We start from the raw sequence: 24,251 nt of genomic DNA, 5'->3' as shown, positions 1-24,251 counted from the left end.
TCTGTTATTCCAATTAAATCATAGTTCTTTGACTGTGCCAGGGCTTCTAATTCTTCCTGTTTGTTTCCCAGGCTTCTTGCATTTGTGTACAAACACCTTAGAAAGCCAGTTGATTGCCCTACCTTCTTCATTCGCATCAGGGGTCTTCCTTTGTTGCTCGTTCCTCCTTGTGTTTCTTCCTGGTATCTGACTTCCCCACTCCTCTCAGGGCTTTGGTCACCATCCCCCAATGAACCTAATTTAAAAGCCCTCACTAGGTTTGCAAGCGTGCCCGCAAAGATGCTCTTTCCTCTCTTGGTTAGGTGGATCCCATCTCTTCTTAACAATCCTTGTGCCTGAAATAGTCTCATGGTCGAAGAAACCAAAGCCCTGTTTCCGACGCCACCTGCGCAACCACGCATTTACTTCCTCAATTCGACATTCCCTACCTGGACCTTTTCCTTCAATAGGGAGAATGGACGAGAACACCACTTGTGCTTCAAATTCCTTTATCCTTCTTCCCAGTGTTACATAATCTGCAGTGACCTGCTCAAGGTCATTCTTGGCTGTATCGTTAGTTCCTACATGAAGAAGTAGGAAGGGGTAGCTATCCCAAGTTTTGATCAGTTTTGGAAGTGTCTCGGTTACATCTTGAATTTGAACTCCTAGTAAGCTGCACACTTCTTAAGATTCCAGGTCTGGACGGCAGATGTATGACTCAGTCCCTCTTAGGAGGGAGTCCCTGATCACTTTTGGTGGATGATGTACCCTTCTGATTTCTTCCCTGAGAGGTCTTTGCTAAAGCATTCTCCACGTCAGTGCCTGTGGAGCGAGCCTGTAGGCGGTTACTTACCTGTACAGGAATGGGGGATACGTGAGATAGCCGCCTTCTTTTAGAGGTTACGTGCTGACAGTTCTCTTCCTTGTTCTGTACTGCCCTTGCTGGCTATTCAGCCTGCTGTGCTTGCAGGATTTAATGCTGCCTTTATTGAGGAAGTCTTCATCCTCTCTGCTGGAACGTAGGGTTGATACTTGGGCCTCAAGTCCTCTAATTTTTTCTTCAAAAATGGCGACTAAATTGCACTTAGTGCAGATGAAATTTTTCTATCTTCCGGGAGGAAGACCAACATGGCACATGTTGTGCAGGTAACAACAGCAGACCTATCACTATCCATACCTGCCTTCCTTTGGAGAGATTCCTCAGATATTTTTAAAATGCCTCCTTGAAGGGCAGAAGAGAAAAGAAAATCAAGGAAAAGAGCATTCAACACTATGGAGCTCCCACAGGATGAACTCCCCTGTTGGCTGCTGCCCTGTTCGCTGCTCTCTGTGTTTGCTCTTGCTGCCTTTTTTATAAGGCTGAGGCTAGGCCCGGCTGAATGCCTTGCCTCTGATGAAATCAGGCCCTTAAGGCCCACCTGAAACAAAGCACTCCCAAATCACACTTTTCAAACTTTCCAACTGCTGCTTTTTTCAAATTGTGAAACACACAGGCAAACAAATGCTCAAAGACAGACAAACAATTTGATGCTCACAACACAGCTCCCCAAAAGCTAAACTTACCTGAGCTCCTCTCTGAAGTTTCCTAGGCAAACTCGCCTGTTGGCTGCTGCTCTCTGCTTCCGTTCTGGCTCACTTTTTTATAAGGCTGAGGCTAGGCCCAGCCCAAAGCCTAGCCTCTGGTGCAATCAACCCCTGAAGGCCCACCTGAGCTCAGGAAGTTTTGATTATACTTTAGTGTAAAGGTTTTAAAGAATGGCAAGTGTACCTCACCCCCTTCCCACTCCCGTTCCAAACTCCCTCTCAAAACTCCGATAGCAGCCCCTGTTCTCAAAGAAGACCTACCCTTCAATAAGACCAACCTCTTTTCTGCAAAAATGGTTGAAGTACTTCATTCGATGGAGGACTCCTGCACCACCCTCCGGACCCTGGGGAAGTACACGCCCTCATTTAAGAGAGCCAGATACAATTACCAAAGACCCAGGGAGTCATCTAGATAGCAACCAAGATATGACTTCTGACAAAAGCAAAGACTCCAATGATACAGCTCAACGCCAACAGCAACACTGAACAGGGGCAGCCTAACCCTCCACATCCAAACAGCAAATTTGAAGGTTCGGTCGGAAGCCAAAAAGAAACTCTCCTTGTGGTTACTCCATCAACCATTTGCAATTCAATCACCACCTCCACCCCTACCTTCAACAGTGGGCTCAAATGACATTACAAATGGGTCCTAGAGCTCATCCACTATGGTTACTCCATCCCTTTCATTTCTCTTCCCTCTACCCATCCTCGCTACCCGTCCCTCTTCAGGTATCCCTCTCATGAGGCCCTCCTCGAGCAAGAGGTGCTTAACCTCCTCCACCTAGATGCTATAGAACTGTTACTAACAGAGTTCCACAGCCGAAGGTTTTACTCAGCTTATTTTCTGACAAAAAAAGAATGGAGGATGGAGGCCCATTCTAGATTTACAAAAGCTCAACAAGTACATCACTTAATGATTCAAGATGGTGACCCTAGCAACAATAGTGCCAGCATTGGATCAAGGAGACTGGCTTTTGGCTCTTGACCTTCAAGATGCATGCAATCACTGTTATCAAGATGGATAACAATCCATCCCACCCACAGACATTTTCTATGATTCACAGTTGGCAGTCATCATTACCAATACCGAGTGCTCCCTTTTGGATTTTAACAGTCCCCAGGGTGTTTTCCAAAATGCTAGCCATTGTAGCGGCATGCCTACGTTGTCAGGGAGTCATAATATTTCCATACTTAGATGACTGTCTTATTAAAGGCACATCTCTCCAAGAGACAAACACATGACCGAGACTACCACGAATCTTTTTCTCCGCCTCGGTTTCAATATAAATTATGAAAAATCCATGCTCCATCCTATATAGAGGCTGGAATTTATAGAAGCACAGATCGATACCATCGTAGCCAAAGCAACTTTGCCCATGCACAGGTTCAGCACCTTATGCAACCTCATAATGGTAGCAAGAGCGACCCTACCACGACAGTTCATGAATGCCTAAAAATTTTGGGCCCCATGGCAGCCACAACCTACATTGCCAGTCTGGCGAGGCTCCACATCAGATGCCTTCAATCTTGTTTTGCCACATTTTACACCCCATTCAGAGACCTGCTCTCCAAGTCAGTTACCATTCTGCCATGGGTCCTCAACTCTTTGCACTGGTGGACGAATCCACACAATGTTTTAACTGGCGTTCTATTTCATCAACTAACCCCTACACTTAGTGTTACGACCGATGCATCACTCATGGGATGGGCTGCTCACCTAGAAGCCCTCACAGCCCAGGCAAATGGTCCTTTGCAGAGCAAACCCTCCATATCAACCTTTTGGAACTGAGCACAGTGCAATATGCATGCCAGCATTTTCTACACTACATAGCTCACAAGACTGTCAGCATCATGATGGACAATACCACTTGCATGTGTTATATCAATCGGCAAGGTGGTGCACGATCGCCGTCCCTATGTACAGAGGCGCTCAAGCTATGGAATTTGTACCTGGCATACCAATTACCCCCATTGCCACGTAGCTCCCAAGGGTGTTAAATGTTACAGCAAATGCCCTCAGTCGCAAGTTTTACAACCACCACGAGTGGGAGATGGGGATGCACGCCCTCGGTTATGTGTTTCGTAGAGGGGGTCAACGAGAGACCTTTTCGCGATCAGGAATGATTGCAAATGCCACCTTTACTGCTCCAGGGCAGCTTTAGGAAAGTACTCCCTGAGGGATGCTTTCGTCATCAAATGGGACGCACCGCTACTCTGTGATCCCATCCCTTCCCATTTTCCACAAGGTCAGAATCAAAATCAGAACAGATCGAGCTCACGCGATTCTCATCGCACCAGAATAGTCGAGACAGACATGGTATCCATACCTCCTCAGAATGACAGTCATAGATCCATATGCTTTTCCGCCTCAACACAATCTTCTCTTCCAGAATCATGGCAGAATTCTCCACCCTAAACTGCACAAACTCCACCTCCACGCTTGGCTCCTTTATGGCTCCAGGATCTGAGAACACGTGCTCTGAAAGAGTAAAATAAATACTAATCAACAGCAGAAGAGAGTCCACCAAAAAAACGTACCTCTACAACTGGAACAGGTTCGCCCAGTAGGTTAAATGTACTCATAATACTATACCCCCTGAGACCACCTCTCTCCCCCTCCTACTGGATGACCTCTTGTACCTTAGGAAGTTGGGCGGCACTGGCACTAAGTGCTATCAAGGTTCACGTGGCTGCTATAGCAGCCTAATCGCACTACTGAGGATGATTCTTTCCTTTCGAACCCAATAACCAAAAGATTCCTCACTGGTCTACAAAACACCTTTCCATCCGTTCGCCCACCAGTTCCTATCCGGGGACCTAAACCATGTACGCAAGAGCCTGACGAAGCCGCCTTTCGAGCCCTTGGCAACCTGCCCTTGGTCATACCTATCTATGAAAATATACTTTCTACTCACAATAATCTTCAGAAGAATAGTGGGGGAACTTGCCACCCTAATGGCAGACCCCCCCATACAATTTTCACCAAGGACAGGGTGACACTTCGACCTCACCCCAAATTTCTCCTGAAAGTTCCCTCTCCCTTCCACATCAATGAAACAATACTTACCTGTGTTTTTCCCCAAGCTGCATGCTGATCCATTACAAGCAGCATGGTACACCCTTGATGTCCGCAGAGCACTCGCAGTCTACATTGATCATATGAGAGCCTGGCGAATATCTCCTAGACTCTTCCTATCCTTTGCGGAATGATCCAAAGGGCAGCTGTCTCTTCTCAAAGGATCTCCAAGTGGATCTCTTCAGGTATCCACAACAAAGAACTACCAGGCACCATCATGGCCCATTCCACCAGAGCTGTGTCCTCTACAACTGCTTTCCTTAAAAATGTACCTCTACAGGACATTTGCAGTGCAGCCACTTGGTCATTACATCACACATTTGCACAACATTACACTCTTGCATCCTCCATAGAATCATCCATGGCTGTTGGACACGCAATATTATCCTCTGTGGCAACACCAGGACTCCAAACCCGCCTCCTCGAGCTGACTACTGCTTTATAGTCACCCAGAGGGGAGCATCCACGGGGACACTACGTGAAGGAGGAGTTACTCGCCTTGTGCAGTATTGGTGGTTCTTCAAGATGTGTGTCCCCGTGGTGCTCTACTATCTTCCCTCGTTCCCCTGCTTTGGAGCCCCATGTTCTACTAGCATGGATACAGAAGAAACAGAAGAAGCCACATCGCGCACATGCCTAACAGACACCAACGGCATGAGGTGGTGCGGTGGACACTGCTCGAAAAATCTCCGGTCGCTGGTGCAAGGACATACCAGCACCCAGAGTGGAGCATCCACAGGGACACACATCTCAAAGAACCCCCGTTACTGCACTCTTTCTTCTTCTTCGAGTGAGTGATGAGTGATGCTAGGTGCTCTACTGTTGGTGTCAGGCTCGTCCTGGTGCCACGGATCGGAAACTTTTACAGAAGTGTCCAGTTGGACTGTGCATGCACAAGAGGTGCACAGTGTTCCCACCTTTGACGTTCGCACGTGCAGCCTGACTCCTCTCAGTTCCTTCTTTGCTGCTGTCAGCTGCTGATGGAGTTCCAACCTGTCTCTTCCTCGTGTCACTTCTGTGAAGGAAAAGAAAGAAAATTAGATAGGTAAATCTGCAATATCTGTTCTGTTAGTTTTTCATTTGTTTAACAAATAGTTTAGAAAAAAGTTCTCTTACTTCAGTTTATATATAGTCAGACAGTTTACCTCTGCGCAGTGCCAAGCCATGGTGAACAAGAAAGAAACAAAGAAATAAAAAACGAGCTTTTACTCATAAGTAAGAATCACAGCAGCGAGTAGCATAGTCTACCACTTGATGGAACGCCGGGCTCTGGCTTAAAAAAATGCGAGAAATGCTGGGACTCTGCCTGCTTCTGAAGCCCTCGAATCCCATCCACATAACGGGCAATAAGGGCTCAGATGTGAGGTTCCCCTAAGGGGACGTCGCAAGTCCCTCACTGCAAAAAGCGCATTCAAAAACAAAGTCCTCACCAGCCCACTCCTTCCCATCATGAATTAGTATGGGAGATGAACCAGGTACCTCTGGCATTCAAAAAGCGCATGCCTGCTCACTAACAGCACGCTAAACAGCCTGAAAAACTGGCTCCTCAGCTATTTAAAAGGGCACCTTCTAAGGACCCTGAATCAAGAAAGGTGCCACTAGCACCAGCGCTATCTCTGGCATGCAGTGAGCCCCCGGCACATCTCTCACATCTGGCTCCGAGAAAAGACAAGGCAAACTCCAACCCTCCTCTCATGGTACAGACTAACCCTAGATCTCCTGGGGTTCCAACAGCATCGATGCCTCCGCTGCTGGCACCAGCAGACTCGGCACCAAGGCATAAAGCATCAAGTCACTGTTATTCCCCAACGTGTGGCAAAACATGCTCTCCATCAATAATTGACAGGAGAGCAAGAACCAGGTCCCCAAACAAGTCCTTGGCACGGCATCACTCAAACTCTCCCTTATCAATGAGAGACTCTTTGCCCTTGCCACACTCACCTATTTTATCACAGTTCAGTGCCTACCGGGGGATACAAGGATTGTGTTCTCTTCACAATACTCATCCCCAAAGAGAGCACATGCATCATATGGGGCACACAGGCTATGACACTCCTCAGTGCCCCCTGTTGCACTCATACTGGCAGTACTAGCCTCAGCCATGCTGGAGGAGCTGCTCCTTTCACCACTGTGATTTCGGAGAGCCTTGCAGCTTAGAAGTCTCCAGTGCAGTGGGAGGAGGAAGGAGTCCCCACCTCCTCCCCAGTAACTGTGTCCCCCTTTAGCTGATGATCCCTTTTGGTCAATTCCATTAGTCATGGCTCCCCATACCAGATTTCACCTGTACAACAATGTTAAGGGGGGGCCCATGCAGGCTGGTTTGTTTCAGTCCCCGCACTCTTCTAGGGACAGCCCATCTTACATGCCACCCTCAATACCATTTTTTGACTTAATAAAATCATCATTTTTAGATTGAAATGTTTCTCAAAATGTTGTCTTTGCCCAAAACAATATATTTTAAATAAGTATAGGAGAAATTTCTGCAGCAATTTAAATAGTAAGTGGTATGAAATAGGAATGTGATAATGTACAAGGTTAAATGGTTAACCAACGAGCCTGGGCTCATTGGTTAACTTGCATGGTTACACACAAAGTGGTGGTGGATTGTGTAGGTAGCTCCCCATGCCCACCTGCTCCCACAGAGACACCTCTTCTCTCCCCCCCTCCCCCCGGACCATGAATGTTGACTGACCAGAAAGTCGACCACAGTGGTTCAACCTGTAGCATGAGATTCATAGACATGAATGCTGGCAGTAAGATATGTGTGCTTTAGCTAGTTGAGATAAGGGCTAGGGATAATAATGGTTAACTGGTAAGCCTCACCTTAATGGGTAAGGCTTACTGGTTCTGGTTAACTGGTGGAGGCTGGAGTAGGTTTCCTCCCCCCCCCCCTCACTGCAGGCAGGGATCTGATCCAGCCTGGTGCAGGTGGGGGGCACTCCAAACTGGATGGGGGGGCCCCCGCAGTGGCCCAGCCCCCCCACATCTGTTTAATCAGATAACCAGTTAAACTTAACGTTTAACCGATTAACTAGACCAGTGGTCCCCAACCTTTCAAGTTGCCGGGCGCCAGGGGGCGTGGCCGTTCGCCCGCCGGGTGCCAGGGGGCGTGGCCGTACGCCCACCGGGTGCCCGGGGCCGGCGCTCCCCCCGCCAAGCGCCGCGCGCCCGGGGCCGGCGCTCCCCCCGCCAAGCGCCGCGCGCCCGGGGCCGGCGCTCCCCCCGCCAAGCGCCGCGCGCCCGGGGCCGGCGCTCCCCCCGCCAAGCGCCGCGCGCCCGGGGCCGGCGCTCCTCCCGCCAAGCGCCGCGCGCCCGGGGCCGGCGCTCCCCCCGCCAAGCGCCGCGCGCCCGGGGCCGGCGCTCCCCCCGCCAAGCGCCGCGCGCCCGGGGCCGGCGCTCCCCCCGCCAAGCGCCCGGGGCCAGGCCAGCCCCGAGCACCTGGCGGGCGCATGTGTTGGGGACCACGGAACTAGACAAACAGGATTTTACACCCCTAATAAGAATTGGGAATTTTATACTAGTAATGCTTCCTCTTATGGAGCAGGTTTCAGAGATAGCTGTGTTAGTCTGTTTCAGCAAAAACAACAAGGAGCCTAGGGCACCTTAAAGACTAACAATTTGATTATGGCATAAGCTTTCCTGAGTTGCAACTCCCCTCATCAGATGCTTGAAGGGAAAGAGAAAGAAAGAGATAGTACAGATACAGAGATGGGAGTGTTACATTAGAGCTAATTCAGTTAAGGTGGATGTGGATAAGAAGGTGAGAATACCTCAAGTGGAAAATTACTTATGATAAGGAGTCATTTCCAATTTCTATGCATGCTCTCTATGCATATGATGAAGTGGTTTTTACCTACGAAAGTTTATGCCCAAATACATCTGTTAGTTTATAAAGTGCCACAGGAATTCTCATTGTTTTTGCAGACTAACATGGCTACTTCTGAGACTAGGGTATATATGTAGACAGAATTGGCAACAGGGTTTGTTGCAGGGATTGATTCCTCGGTTTGTGTTTCTGTTGTGTGGTTGGTCGTGAGTATGTGTTTCTGGTTGGGGGGCTGTCAAGGAGTGGCCTGTCTCCCAAGGTCTGTAAGAGTAAGGGATTCTCATCTAGGATAGGTTGTAGATCCTTGATGATGTCTTGGAAAGATTTTAGCTGGTTGCTGTAGGTAATGCCCAGTGGTGTTCTGTTGCTTTCTTTTTTGGGCCTGTCCTGCAGTACGTGACTTTTGGGAACTTGCCTGGCTCTGTCAATCTGTTTCTTCACTTTCCCAGATGGGTATTGTAGTTTTAAAAATGTTTGATAGAGATCCTATAGGTGTTTATCTCTCTGAAGGACTGGAGCAAATTCATTTTTATCGAAGGGCTTGCCTGGAGACAGTGGATTGTGTGATGTATTCTGGATGAAAGCTGGAGGCATGTAGGTTAAGTATAGCAGTCAGTAGGTTTCCAGTAGAGGCAATATTTGTGACCATCACTTATTTGAACCATAGTGTCTAGGAAGTGGATCTCTTGTGTGGAGTGGTCCAGGCTGAGATCAATAGTGGGGTAGAAACTGTTTAAATCCCAGTTGAATTCTTCAAGGACTTCCTTCCCGTGGGTTCAGATGATGTTGTCATCAATGTAGTACTGGGGTGGGCAATAATTTGATGGGGAGCCACTCCCAAGATTTTGGTAAGTGGTCATACTTTTCTATGGAGGAGGTTGTGAGGTCTGGGATGGAGGTTGGGTGCAGAAGAGAGCTTGGGGTAAGAACTGGGGTGCAGGAGAGGGTGTGTTGAGAGATTGAGTAAAGGAGGGGGTTGTGATCTGGGACATAAGCTTAGAAAACAGGGTCTGGGTGAAGGGAATGGGTGCAGAAGAGGATCTGGCCTGAAGGAAGAGGGTGCAGAGTCTGGGAGGGAGCTGTGACCTGGGAGAGGGGGTGCAGAGGTTTTGGGTGGTGACCTGCTGGGGGTGGGGGGGAATGGCCTGGGGCAAGGAGTTGAGGGGAAAGAGGTGCTGAGGTGCAGAGACAAGCTCTGGCGAAGAGGGGCTTACCTAGATGACTCCTAGCCACCAGCCCTGCAGGATCCTGAGACAGGCTCCCTATCTGCAGCAGTTCCAGGCTGCTCAAAATGGCTGGATGTTTCCTGTGGTGCTCTGCTCTGGGTGCCAAGGAAGGCTTTGTGCACTGACCCTGCCTCCTAGCAAAATCTGTCAGCTCCTATTGGCCAGTAATGAAGCTGGGCCCTTGTGTGGCAGGGCTGAAGCCTGAGCCTCATTGCCTGGATCTGAAGAATTTAACTTAATTTCCCAGGGCCTCCTGTGGTATGGGGCCCCAAGCAGTTGCCCTGCTTGCTATTCCTAAGCTGACCCTGCACTCTTCCCCTCCAACCCATTGCATACCTCCCATCCCTAGAGGATAACAATCCCCAGGTTGAGAAACATTGATCTGTGTGAATTGAGCATCCCATGGAAGACCTCTGCATATCATAGAGGGTGTGTGCGCCCCTGGTTGTGAACCATTGGTCTGGAACATTAACAGGCCCCTCTGCTAATGGATGTGTGCATCTTAGGTAATTGCAATCATTTTCTTAGAAGCAAGAAGGAAAGCCCAATTTTTACTGAAATGTGAATGAAGCCCTCCTTGAAATCCCTAAAGCCACCACTTAAAAAAAATATTGAAAATGTGTCTGCAGGGGCTTCTTGGCTTCTTTCTATCTTCATTGGGACCCACCTCTACTTTTTTTTCTGGTCTGAATAGAGTATGGACTCTTCAGGACTATCTTAGTGCTGACTGTTCCTTGGCTTCCACTGGAGCCTCATTATAGGAGGCTACAGAAGGTGAAGCTGAGAGGCAGCTAGCAGTTAAAATAAACTAACAGATCGACAGGGCTCGACAAATAATGTAATCTACTCTCCCGTGGTGAGTAGATTACGACCTGGAAGAGCTGGTGCAGCGCAATCTGCGCGAAACCGCGCAGCTGGCAAACGGGGTTCACTGCCGCTTGGCGAGCCCTGAAAATAAAGGTTATTAAAGCAGCTGGTACAGACGCTGCTGGGATCTGAATACTGAAGTATAATAGCTCCCTTCAGCTCACATATTCAGGGCATTGTTTAGAATTGCATTTAACCAAAACCAAACAGGACTTTATACAACAAAGGTTACAGCTATTCGGGCATATCTGCAGAATGTACGAGAAGCGAAAAGTTAAGACCCTGGTATTCAGCATAATGGATGGTCCGAATAGGAGAGGCAGACCCTACAGAGAATGGGTGATATAGTAGATTGGTGCGGAGCTAGTCTACAGAAACTAAGCTGCCACTCACTGGACAGAGAAAGATGGAAGGAAATAGTGAGGGAGGAATCTGACACCAACGTGCATTGAGCCCATAGTTATTGATGATGATGAAGAGGATTCTCAGGTATTGTTGCAAGGTAAGTGTCTTTCTGTAATTGAGAATATACAGAGTTGTTACTTGTAACACACACAGGCTGAGGACAAAGACCCAAGATGTTCTACTGTGGTAGAAGGCTCAGGCCTTAGTAATCAATAGTTGTTCTTCATGATTCAGGCCACTGAAGGCAGAACATAAACAGATCTGGAAACTTATCTCAAAGTGCCAACATTATCTGAAGGCTTTCTTTTTAGTGAATAAAGTCTCAAGGAGGTTGTCTTCACTACATAATTTCATTGTATTTAGTTAGCTGGAGTAGTGATAGTTACTTTCAGATTAGTGTAGGCCAGGACAAATTGTGTTCATCTTTGTCAGCTAAACATAGCATGATGTTGAATGTGCTTTATACCTTATCTACCTCCTTTGCTTTTCCTTACCCCTTCCTACCTCCTTCTCTCAGGGTTTAATCATGATTACCTTACCAGCTGAACACAATTTGTTCTGGATTAACAGAGTGCAAAGCCATGATCCACATTGTATCTGCTAACTTGATTCTCTTCAACAGTATTGAAATACAGAAATGTTTTGTAGTGAGGACAAGCCCAGTCAGGAGATGAGATGTCTAATTGGAGTAATAAGTGGCAGTAAATAAGATGGTTCAGAAAGTAATTTAGATACTACCAAAGTATGTGCTGTGTAAATAGGTCAACTTTTATTTCATGCTTAATTTTCTATTTATAAAAATGTTTTCCTTTTTTCCCCCCCCAATCACTCTCTCCTGTTTAATTTTAATAAACAGAAATAATTGTAATAGGAGAGACATAACTCAAATGCTCTCAAAACCAATACCACTGTAATATTAGAAAAGCCCTTGGACTTAAAACCTTACAAAAATAAAAGATTTTAATTTGGGAACAATTCAGTTTAAATTTTCCTTCTAACAAAGAAACACTACAAATTCTTTTGTTAATCTGCTTCTGAGTCTGAAGGAGTTGACTCAGACAGTGTTCTTCCAACAACTCCTTAAAATTTCTTGTCAGACCTGTAGTGAAGCAACTCAGTTAATGGTCCTCCATAAAAATCAAACACAAATCTTGATACAGATGAAGAACATTAGTACTTAAGTTGGGAGGAAAAGAGTACCCAGGCAGTGTTCCCTCTAAGATTTCCCTCCCAGGAGGGGAGTGAGTTTTCATCTTGTGTACCAACATTGACATCATGTGCACTTGTTCAGATGTGCACCACTGTGGCAATCACCAGTTCCTAACAAAATTATATATATATATATATACATACACACACACACACACACACACACTTAAATTGTTATACAGGAAAAAAAATACTAAACCATGGTGTGAGGGGGTTCACTCACCACCATAGCACCCCCTGCCGTCTGTCCAAGGAATTAGCTCTTTCTGCTGGCAGGGTTCCTTCCCCTCAGGTGGTGTTTCCCCTCTTTCCTTTAGGCTGCGGCATTCTCTTCAGGACACTGCCCTCCGGCAGTGCTCATGTCAGTCTCTGAGCCCCCCCTTCGGGGGTTGTTGTTTCTTCAGTGGGCCGTTCTTCAGGCCCTGCAGTCTGGGGGTTTACTTGGCCAGAGCTCCCCTAGCCCTGCCCTCCTTCCAGCTCCTATTCTCCCAGCAGCCAGGCTCTCACTGCTCTCCCTAGGAGCAGCAGCCCATCCTCTTATATAGCTCCCAGCTGGGCCCTAATCAACTAATGCAGCCTCAGCTGGGGCTAGACTCCCAGGCCCTGCTCCAGGCTGGGGTTTGTCCTTAAAGGGCCAGTGCAGGGCAAACGCCCTGTCACACATGGGACAATTAATAAGGCGCATAACCCTGTAGTACAGGAATCAGGGCAGGGGGTGGGAGATGGCGCTTTTTTTATTAAAAAAAAAAAAAAAGTGCCTGTACTCTGAAAAGTTGTTGAGCTCTGACTGGAGGAGTCGGCACAATGTCTGGAGGTGTTGGTACTGCGTACTAGGCAGTACCATTACAAAAAAAGCACTGGTGGGAAGTATGGGGGGGCCTCAGGTCAGGGGGTGCAGGATTCAGGGCAGGGGGAGTTTAGGATGGGGGACTGAGAGATCAGGGAGGTGGCAGCTTCTTGCTGGGGGTGTGGCTGGAGCTAGGCTGCCCATTCCTCTGGTGGTTCCTTGAAGGGGGTGGGCCCAGGACTGTGTTGCCCAGTCCCTCAGGAAGCTGCTCACTGAGGGGGGGAGGGGAGAACTGAGCTGGGCTGCCTGACCCATGGGTGGCTTTCAGCTCTTCAGGGGAGGAAGGGCTGGGGCTGGGCTGCCCAGCTCCCTCAACCGGTGGATGAGGGGGGAGCTGGGGCTGTGCTGCCTAGCATGGCTAGCTCCTGGGGTAAGGGGGCCAGGGCTGCTGGCTGGTGTTGCAGCTGAGAACACCTGGCTGGTGGTGCAGCTGAGAACCAGGGCATAGGTTTGGGGGCCACAGGGTGGCTCCAGACCTGGCCGCCAGAGCTACTGCTGCCACTTGCCACATGGCTCTGGCCCCTGTTGGGAGAAAGGGCCAGTGGCAAGGCCCTTGGTAGGGGGAGGGAGCCCTGTTGCAAAGGCCCAATGTGGGGGGGAGGAGGGTTAGAGTTGGGGCTGGACCAAGGCTGAACCAGGGCTGGATGTCCCTCTGGCAGCTGCCTGCCCACATGGCAGCTGCCAGAGGGACATCCAGCCCTGACTTGAGCCAGGGTGCCTCCTGCGGGGTAACCCCTAGTCCAGCCCTTCCCCTCCCACATCAGACTTCTGCAGTGGGGCCCTCTTCCTCTGTCCCTGGACCTCGCTGCTGGCCCCTCCCTCCCACATACCACTGGCCTCTGACCCAGGGCTGGATGTCCCTCCAGCAGCTGCCATGTGGGCAGGTGGCTGCCACAGTTAAAATTGAGCAGCATGGCCCCTCTGCTGTCCGGGGAGGGGAAGTGTGCAGGAGCCATGGGGGCTTGAGTGGGGGGAGGAGGGGCACCCAGAAGCTATGGGGGCTCAGGTGGGGGGGGTGGCGCACAGGAGTTTGGGTGAGCCAAGCGACCTCTCAGGGGCTTGGGTCGGGCATGGTGCATGGGAGTTTGGGTGAGCTGTGCAACCTCTCGGGGGCTTGGAATGGGTGGTCGAGGGGGCACGTAGGAGCTGCAGAGGCTCGGGTGGGGGAGAGAGGTGTGAGTGAGGGGCAGAGGGGTGTGTGTGGGAGCTGCAGAGCACCACAGGGGCTTGGGTATGGGGAGGAGGTACGCGTGACGTGTGGTGTCCAGCTAGAGAGGAGGGGTGTGGGAGCCATGCGGCCTTGCTCATTGCAGGGGGTGGGGAGGCAGAGCCATGTGTCCTCCCCACTCCCTGTGAGAAGGAGAGAGAGAGAGAGCCAGGCCAGCCACAATCTTGGTCTGGCCCAACACTCCCTGGTGGCTGGAGGGAGGGAGCTGGGCCAACCTTGGTCTGGTCCAACTCCCCCAGCAACCAGAAGGGAGGGAGCCAGCCCAGCCAGAGCCTCTGTCTGGCCAACCCTCCACCTCTGGTGGCAGGAGGGAGAGAGGTGGTCCAGACTTGGTCCAGCCCAACATCCACTCCCTCCCCCCAATGGATGGAGGGGGAGAGCTGGGCCAGCTGCAGCATTGGTCTGGCCCAAGCCTAGCAGCCAGAGGGAGGGAACCAGGCCAGACACAGCCTTGGTCCAGCCAACCTCTTCCCCCCACCCCAGTGGCCAGAACAGGGAGAATTGGGGCAGGCCAGGATTGCCACGTCTTGGTCTGTCCCTCCCTGGTGGCTGTGGGGAGAGCTGGGGCTGCCTGTCCCTGGAGAGGGGTTGGCGAGTGTCACAAATGGGGCACCACCCCTAGTGTATATTATAAAAATATTCACTTCTGGGCTGAAAATTTTAGCCAGACTTATAGTTTCATGGTATAAACCTTAAAATTTGTTATGAAGACAATGGTTTGTAATGGAAAGTTTGAAAGACTAATTACAGTGTTGCTTTAGTTGTCTTATTTCAGTTTTGTTCTTCTAACAGCTGTTCTGTTATAAGGATCGGTTTGTTCGGTTTTTAATTAGTCCCTGTTGATAGTCATCTTAAAATATAACTTGGAGAATAAATTGTAAAACAAAAAATCTAAAATTTCACAAGACTTTTATTTTACTTCAGCATGTTTTGATAATAAAATCATCTTGGTCTGTTTAGGTTGTAGTCTTTTAGATTTAGGTATTCAGACTCGATACTGATACATTGCCCAAGTGATGCTTCCCATTAAACACAAATTCCTGGTTTATGACATACATGGCAACTTTGTGGATTTCTTAGTAAGCAATAGATATAACTTCATAAAATCCCTCTGATGTGGGTCATTTATATATTCGTAGTAACTTGGTTATGTTTAAAAGATGCACAGTAAATGGTAATATATGTGCAATTGATATAGTATTTTGTTTTATAGTCTCATCATTCAGAAACCTGAGAGAGGTAAAAATGAAATTGAAAGCACAAAGATTTGTCTTATCTTCTACATTGCAACTATATATAAGTATAGTCATGGTAGTTTCAAATTAAAAACAAACTGAACTTCAGAAAATATATTTCTTTAGGCATCCTGAAATTGAGTTTTCAAGAAAGTCCTATAAGCATGGAATTAGTGTAAATAATACTAAGGGAGGAATATGTTCCAAGGTCTGAAATTAAGATATTTATCATAATGTGAAAGAATGATGACTTTCTCGAAGATACATAGATATATTAATTTTTAATTTGTCTTTTTGATCTCTAAACTAGTGTAGAAATATTACTGGTTAATATTAAGAAAGTGTTTGGAAGTTTTTGCAAATACTAACTTGTAATGCGTGTATGGTAATGAAAGAAATTAAGATGAGAGCTGAATTGGAGTGAATGATTGTTCAGTCATGTGGGTCAGGCTAGCTGCATAGCGTGGTTGTTAGACTGATTGCTCAGATTACATTGCCTCAGGTCCTGCGTTTGGTTGGCTGTCTTCTTAGATCTTAACAAGGTTCTGGGAATTTGTTTCTGACAAAGTTTGCTTTGTGTTATTGCAGGATGCTTCATCTGTAGACATTAGGAAAGCATATCGTAAGCTTTCACTAACTCTACACCCAGATAAGAACAAAGATGAAAATGCAGAAACCCAGTTTAGACAAGTAAGTGACACATACTATCGGAGTGGGTGGGCAGGAATAAGTTCAGAATTTGTCTGACATTACTTATTACTATCATGAATAAATACAGTTTTGATAGCAAAGTAATATTTTGAAATTATTAGTAATTTTCAAACAAGGCAAGATTATTCCTATTTTAGTTGGATTTAGTGTTGGGCAGATATCACATAAATGTTCTGAACAATCTACAGTAACTTAGATTAATATTTGAATATATCTGGTTTACAAGCATTTTAAAATATTTGTATGTATTTCTGTTAACTGGAAAACAAATTTATTATGTTTTTCTATCTGTGTAAAAGCATGCATACCAACTTTTATTAAGGGGGAAAGTATGTTTGCAAGCATACACTTTGCCTTTTAATGTAAGTTGGGAAAGAACTGCTCATCAGTCTTCATTATTAGTCATTTAATGTAGATATCAGTAAAATATGTATCTTAAGTCTTGATCATTTTCTTTTCTGAATCCTGACATTTAATTGAGCAATAGCATGTACCTGTCATTATTCAGCCTTTACCTATTCAATGTACTTCACTAAATGAAGGCTACTTGCAGTGTGGTGGTATAATTCGAGAACCTGTGCACCTTTTGAAGAGATACTATCAACTTAAAAATCACATTCTTGATGGAAATTTTTTACCTATATGAGACAAATATCATGTTAGATTAAAATGATATTTAAGAGGGAAAAATCTATTTTAACTATTTGTTTTGTGCATTGTATTTTCACAATTTCTTAGTCACTTTCTTAATAAAAGCGATGTTTTTATTTTAGTTGGTGGCTATATATGAGGTTTTAAAGGATGAAGAGAGAAGGAAGAAGTGAGTATAGTTTGCATATTTTTAAAGATCTATGATGGATGCGAGTACTATGAAGATTTATGCAAATGCTTAACTTTATGCACTTGTGAATAACCCTATTGACATCATTGACTTACAATGATTATAGTTATGCTCTATTGTGCAAAGGCTTAAACACATGCATATTTTTTATTTAGCAACAATTTAAAATAAATAAGATATATATATATATAACTGTTTTAGTGAGATAAGATGATTACTCTCTTCAGTTCTGAATGTTTTTTAAAAGTAATTTGAATTGGGAGGGAAATGTTCTGTTAGAACAATCTCTAATAGATTAGTTTTTGTAGTTCTGTGTTTGTGGGTCATGTATGTGGGGATAGAGCAGGGTTAGTTGAGAATTACAACCCACTTTGTGCAGCTGTTAGTTCCTTCTCACTACGTAAGAACTTTCATATGATGCTTAGGTACTCTGTTGGTGAATGTTTCTAGCTTCACATATCTTTCTATTTTTCTTTTAAAAACATAAAATTATGATACTAAATTTATACATTTATAGTAGTCAGATAAGCCTAAGATTTTTTTTAAGTGATAAATAATTTTTCTGGTTTATACTAGTACCACAAAAGTTTAAGTGGTGTTTGTTCTGAGAATACCTGAAAGATAGCTTGAATGGATAGTATCTTATGTTTGGACTGCTTTCCAGAGGACTGTATTGTGCCTGAACATATAATCTGATTTAGGATATCCACTTAACCTGATAATCATTAGTTCAGCTTGGCTAAAGAAAGAGTCATGCTCCTAGCACAGGAGTTTCAGTAAAGTATCTTTAGGTTTACCGATCTCTAAACAGGGATTCTTACAACCTTCTCTTGAAAGCCTTTGGCTTTGTGGAAGTCTTGGCAGGAGTCCATGTCTCATAGTAGAGATTATCTTCTGTTTGGTAATCCTCTATTTTCAACAAGTCATGAAAATGTGTTTAAGGGAGGTTTTTTTAGATTGTGTATGTTTTCTCCTCTGCCTCCCTCTGTGGAATTTCAACTTGGAGTCACAGATCAAGGAGTTACAAAGTTTAACAATGGGTGCATGTGTCAGTATCTATTTTTAAATGGCTCTGACAGTAAGAATTAGCCTAAAATCTTATGTCATCTTGCTTTTGTGGGTTACATAATTTTAAATGTATTTCCTGTTTCACCATAGTTTAATGTTGAAAGTGTTTATCATGAAATTTGTCTTTGGAGTTCCTTAGGAATGTCCTCATATCTTAATACCATGATCTTGCTTTGCTTGCAGTTGTGATTCTGTAGCTTGACAACATTGTATTTATTTATCTAAACTGCTTTAGAAATTGATACTGTTAAATGTTGTAGCTGTTTCATATGGAATTTTTATTTCATCTTAAGGGTGCTTTGTATCAGTTAAGCTTAAGTTGATTCATTGCTAACAGTTTTTTCATATAGATATTTTTGTTTCCTAGAGAATGACTAGCCATTGTAGAGGCAAAAAGGTGGTGTTCACTTAAAAAGAGATTTCTTGCAATGGTGTGCACTTTTCAGCATAAGTTCTAGTTGTTTAGTCTCTTCTTTAGGAATCCTTTACTGAGTTGAAAAACTGAACTGACAGATACATACATAAGTAGAGGAGTATTCATCCCCCCCTTAAGGCACAACCAACACATAGGTAACTAGCTTATCTTGCTGAAAGTATCAACTAATCATGCTGTGAGTCATTCCTAGGGACATGCCTGAGGCCAGATGTCCCCCTTGCAGGCTTAAAGATCTGGGGGAGTGAGAGGAAAAGGATAATGGCCCCTCTTAGGGTTTTCTTACTCCATTGATGGGTTGGGGGATGCATTTCATAGGCTGGTGGACTGACCAGTGGTACTTAGGTAAGCCATTGTCCCTTGCAGCGTTCCCTCTATTTTTTTAATCCATGTGTGGAATACATTTTATGTGCACTGATGCATGTGTGGATGTGCACCACCAGTAGAAACAAATATTGCTTGCAGTAGGTACTCTGCTAATCAGCTGGGCCACATTCAAATTTCTCCTTGCCTCCCAGGCGCTCAGCTTACTGTAAGCACTGGCCTTGTATGCTTAGGAGAGTATAGGTAAGATCTGTCCCTCCAAGGCTATGTCTAGATTGCAAGCCTCTTTCGAAAGAGCCTCTTTCGAAAGAGAGCGTCTAGACTGCACGGAGAAATTTCGAAAAAGCGGCTTGCTTTTTCGAAAGAAAGCATCCAGTGAGTCTGGATGCTCTCTTTCGAAGAAGCCCTATTTACATTGAAGAACGCCTTCTTTCGAAAGAGGAACTTTCGAAAGAAGGCGTTCTTCCTCGTAAATTGAGGTTTACTGCCATCGAAAGAAAAGCCGCGTTCTTTCGAATTAATTTCGAAAGAACGCGGCTTGAGTCTGGACGCAGGGGAAGTTTTTTCGGGAAAAGGCTACTTTTCCCGAAAAAACCCCTGAGTCTGGACACAGCCCAAGTGATCCCTCTCCCTTTTCAGTTCCCCCATCCAAGCCCTACAATTAGCATTGGAAGAGTTTATGTGTGTGAGTGGGTTTTTGGTTGATTGTTTTTTTGTCTGCTGTGGGCATTATGCTGGTTATATTTTGGGGAATTTTCCCTCCAACATCGGCAAGTTGTCTGTAGGCATCATGGATTATTTTACTTCCCCACATCCGATCACACTTGGTCCAATAGGTGTCAGAATTTAGCAGATAGCAGGTGACCTTGTTGGTGGTACTTGTGCCATAGGAAATCTGGATCACTGATTAAACCAAAAGCAATAGTGCATGTTATGGGAAGCTAGCCCCTAAAGTAGCTGGGTAAAGCTGGTACAGCAAGACCAATCCCCTTTTCTCAACCCTTTAAACTTGAAGCCGCATAGAAGGGGTAGGTGGTCAGGTCCCAGCAATGGACTAGGACCAGGTATGGGTGACAGTTGTTGGCAGCCCTAAAGCAGATGGAAACAAAGAAGCAAAGGTGACCTCTATTGTATGAGTCACTGCAAGGTAGTTCCAAGACGAGTTAAGTTAATGAAGTTGCTACCTAATTAAACCACACTCCTTTCATCTTTTCTTTTTCCTGCATATCTAGGACTATGATTGAGTGTACAGAAAAAATAGTTACACTTTTACGGAACAAATCAGTGGAGCAACACCTTTTAGCAGGATTTATTTAAAAAGGAATCTTTCACTTTAAACACATAAAGCTAGGCATAATTTATATTTTTATTCTCTGTCATTTTGGAGTATAAACATGCCTTACAGAATTACAATTTACTAGTGGTAATATTTTATAAGAACAGTAAATAAAAACCTATTTGTCTTATCCAGAAAGGCCCACTCTACCAGTAGAGTATACTACTTCAGCTATTAATACTTCATATTTTCCTTTTTGATTTTAATAGTAGTTTAAATATGTATGTAATATGCATTAAAATATTTACTGTATGTATAAGCTGTATGCCCAGTGGTACAGTGCACAGAGCCCTTGATGTAAATTAATCCCTGTGAAAGTGTTATGTCCTAGATTGGATCTTGCATAGGCTTCCTGTGCTGGACGGAATTTCACCCAATAAGATTTATGTTGGGTAAAATTACAAGCTAAACTCATTGATAATCATTACTTCAATTTTAATTTGTGAAGCAAATGTATGCAATTTTGAACAGATTTTTTTCCATTACCTATATTTAAGTAAATGTCTTCATAAATTTAAATATTTGTGTTTTTAACTAACTTTTGGTTTATAAAGTCCACTTTCTGTAACATCGTGATTTCCATTATTGCAAATATTCATGTGTGAATCAAAATTAAAAAGCATCCTTGTAACATTTAATGAATATACATTAGCACTTCTTTTTGTAATCGTATGGCTTTATATGTAGCATATGGAAAGTATAAAGAATTCTTGACTATATGTGTATTACATGTTGCCATTGATAGTTTATGGAAAACTGCTGCTTTTTCTAAGATTTTAGATTTTAAATTTATAAGATCTCATTACTTCATACTTGTTTATTGTCCCTTTTAAAATCTACATTAGGTCTCTGAAGTAATGTGTGAAATGTGAAGTTTTGTGGGCTTTATAAAAATGTAAACATTTTATTATATGTTTGTAAAATAGCTTAATTATATTGTAATTTTGAACATAGCTACGTAGATTAATTGATTTTCTTGCACTATAATAAAATCTAAAGTTCTAAAACGTATAACTTGAATGTTATAGGTAGGAGAAATTATGAATTTTCATAACTGGTTCTTAATGGTGGTACTAAATTTTAAATTCATGTTTTTTATAAAAGTTTTACTGTCATTATGAAGTTTATTTTCTTGTGCTGTGATTCAATTACTTCCTAATATTTATTTTCCGCTATTAGTTGACGTTTATTTCAAAGCACACACAACTGCTGGGCACTCTCATTTGCCTTATACCAGTTGCTTTATGCGTGCTTGTATACATTTGAGGGCAGTGGAAAATAGGGTGGCTAGATCAGATGAAATTGTGCAGGAAGTAGAGGTAAGAAGTAGTAATTTAAAATAGGTTGATGCTTAGTAAATTAATTTTGAATATGATTTTCTTTGCTGCTCATGATTTGACTATCATTCATAGCTAATCATTTTTGTAAATAAGTACTTTGCTGAATAATTTGCATGCTTATTAATTAAACAGTGTCTTAAATGTGGAAAACAAAATGCAAGTTATGGTAGACTTCTGAGGAATTCTGCCATTGTTCATTTGTAACTCTAAAAATTATCGTGAAAGCATTTTTCAAATACACTGTTTAGTTTCTTTCAATGGTATATATTCTAAAAAGTGTTTATAACAGAAGCTATCTTCCTTTAAAATGGCCAGTCGTGTGAGCTATAATGTTCATTGATAGTAAAATCAATAGAGCATTGATTCTAAGACCTAATCCTCGGAGACTGTTGTTCGGAACACTAGACATAGCCTAGTAAGTAGGTGTACTGTTTAGATTGTTTAATGTATAAAATTCTGCTGTCTTAAATTTGGTTGTGTTAAAAAGGATTTATATATCATGAAGATAAGATTGCATTGTTGATACTCATAACAATATGGGAAAACAAATATTTTATCATAACTTACTTGTTTTCCCCTTACTAGCAGATAATGTAGGTCTAGTAGCTAATATAAAATATTTAGTAAATTAATAGTAATGTAGGAAAAGACTTCTATCCTTTTTCCTCCCACCTCCATATGTCTTTGAAAGCTTTAAATTGATGGTACACACGAACATAATATTTTGTTAGCAGATTTTTTTTCTAAAGTAAAATTATCCACAGTATTAGTTGCAAGTAATCATTTTGCTCCCAAAATATTTTTCTTGTATTTCAGTTCTAAACCATTTAGTAAGACTAGAATGCATTGTGATTTTTAAATTTAAACGTGGGTTAAAGTGGTGGAGTTTGCTTGGTTTGGTCTTGAAATATGCAGTGTTCTATCCTCTAGTAGTTTAGATTTAAAATGTAATTTCCTAAACTAAGTGCTGAGTAGGGTTTTTTCCTTAAACAGATTATATTGCCTCATATCTTACACTAATTTATTATGAAGGAAGAAAAGAGTTATCCTAAACTCAGAATTTACATTTCTGGATATTAATCTTATAAAATTATGAAAATGTAGATGAAGACAGTTTCATTGTAAATATCTTATTTAATATGTAAGCATTGAAGTCATCTGAATCTTGTGCTTTAAACCTTTTCCCTAGTAAATTACTAATATCTCCTGCCTTGAATAAATGGTCATTTATCAGAAGTCAAATTTTCTAGATTTGTTGAATTAAATATATTTTGCACTTAAACCCGTGTTTTTCCACTAAAAAAAAGTTGCCAACAATAAATCTTCATTTTTTTTAAATTTTGTAGTACATCTCCAAGGTATCAATTTAATAACTATCAAAGTAGCTACTGCAGTTGTTGCATTTAAATTGATTTACATGTCAAGACTGGCAGTTTAGCAGCTGCGCTATTATTCCTGGATCGGTCAATTTACTTGAGAAAAACCTACTACTGAGTTCTACTGACCTGCATGACAATATAGGCCCTATTTCTATTCCTGTAATTAGGCCTGCGACTAACTCAGAATATTTTTAATTAAAATATTTTGGTCAATGTGTTGCACCAAATTAGGCCTTTCAGTGCAGATTTAATTCTAGAAATGGTGTGATTAGAATATGTAATGAGTTGTGTTCAATTTAAGATTAACAGGTTGTGTATCTTGAACATACAGTATTTGAATGTGACTATTTTAAGTTTTATATTATAGCTTTTTCCAAAGTATATTAAATACATTAATTGGCAAAAACTGTTTATGCTAAAATACTTTGAGTAAATGTGGAAAAATAAGCTGACTGTTTTGTTCAGATGGCTTTTGTATTACCGTAATAAAAGAGCATAACCTTAAAATAAATTGAATAGTTAAATGTGAGAAGGTTAACTTTTCAATAGCAGTCTTTAGAAATAAAGTTGCTTGGATCCCGTGAACCTTGATTTTTAGCATCATAAGCAAGAGTTTAATTAGAAGGGTTATTACATTGCACATGCATTTTACTCTGTAATGGAAGTTGACATAACACAATAAAGAAAAACATGAGCAAAGACATTTTACCTCATTATTCATATTTTTAATTAGTAAAACACTTAAATAATTGCAACTTTGTTCCTTGCAGTCTCACATTTGTTGTTTTTCTTGTCCACTTATATCCTGAGCACTTGACCATTGATTGATATGATGTAGAACATACATTCTACAGCAAGCCCGGTTCACAAGTGAATCAGACGGGGATGCTGTAGGAACAGTATTTTACCACCTTTTCTGCAAGACATGGAAAACATTTCAACATCATGCTGCTTTGAATTCTGTCTATGCCCACATCATTGCTGGTATTTCAGAAATGTTATATGATGATGATGATTTTATTTAATCTTGTGGATTGTTGTGGTAATTTCTGTCTTTAACATGAATTGGGTAGGTTTATTTCATTTTAAACTCTCCATGAAAGCCTGTTATATTTGCTACTGTAGGTATGATGATATTCTGATCAATGGACTACCAGATTGGCGACAGCCTGTATTCTACTACAGGCGGGTGAGAAAAATGAGCAATGCTGAGCTGGCATTACTGTTGTTCATTATTCTCACAGTGGGTCATTATGCTGTGGTTTGGTCAATCTACCTGGAAAAACAGTGGGTAAGTATTAGTAATAAATCAAATGCAGTATAATCATTAGTTTATT

General features: G+C 43.3%; 1 protein-coding gene across 2 annotated transcripts in view; it reads left to right on the top strand.

Moving 5' to 3' along the window:
- The window catches only part of DNAJC1 (DnaJ heat shock protein family (Hsp40) member C1), a 255,175-nt gene that overhangs the window by 70,329 nt on the left and 160,595 nt on the right, over positions 1–24,251 (top strand). For both annotated transcript variants that reach the window (XM_075922502.1, XM_075922503.1), the window contains exons 2-4: positions 16,071–16,172; positions 16,967–17,013; positions 24,040–24,205. In XM_075922502.1, the coding sequence (XP_075778617.1) occupies positions 16,071–16,172; positions 16,967–17,013; positions 24,040–24,205 (315 nt within the window). The remainder of the gene's footprint in view (positions 1–16,070; positions 16,173–16,966; positions 17,014–24,039; positions 24,206–24,251) is intronic.

The sequence above is a fragment of the Pelodiscus sinensis genome, chromosome 2, assembly GCF_049634645.1.
Source record: "Pelodiscus sinensis isolate JC-2024 chromosome 2, ASM4963464v1, whole genome shotgun sequence".
Taxonomy (NCBI): domain Eukaryota; kingdom Metazoa; phylum Chordata; order Testudines; family Trionychidae; genus Pelodiscus; species Pelodiscus sinensis.
The sequence above is the reverse complement of the archived record's forward strand: the minus strand, read 5'-3'. Positions and strand labels throughout refer to the sequence as shown.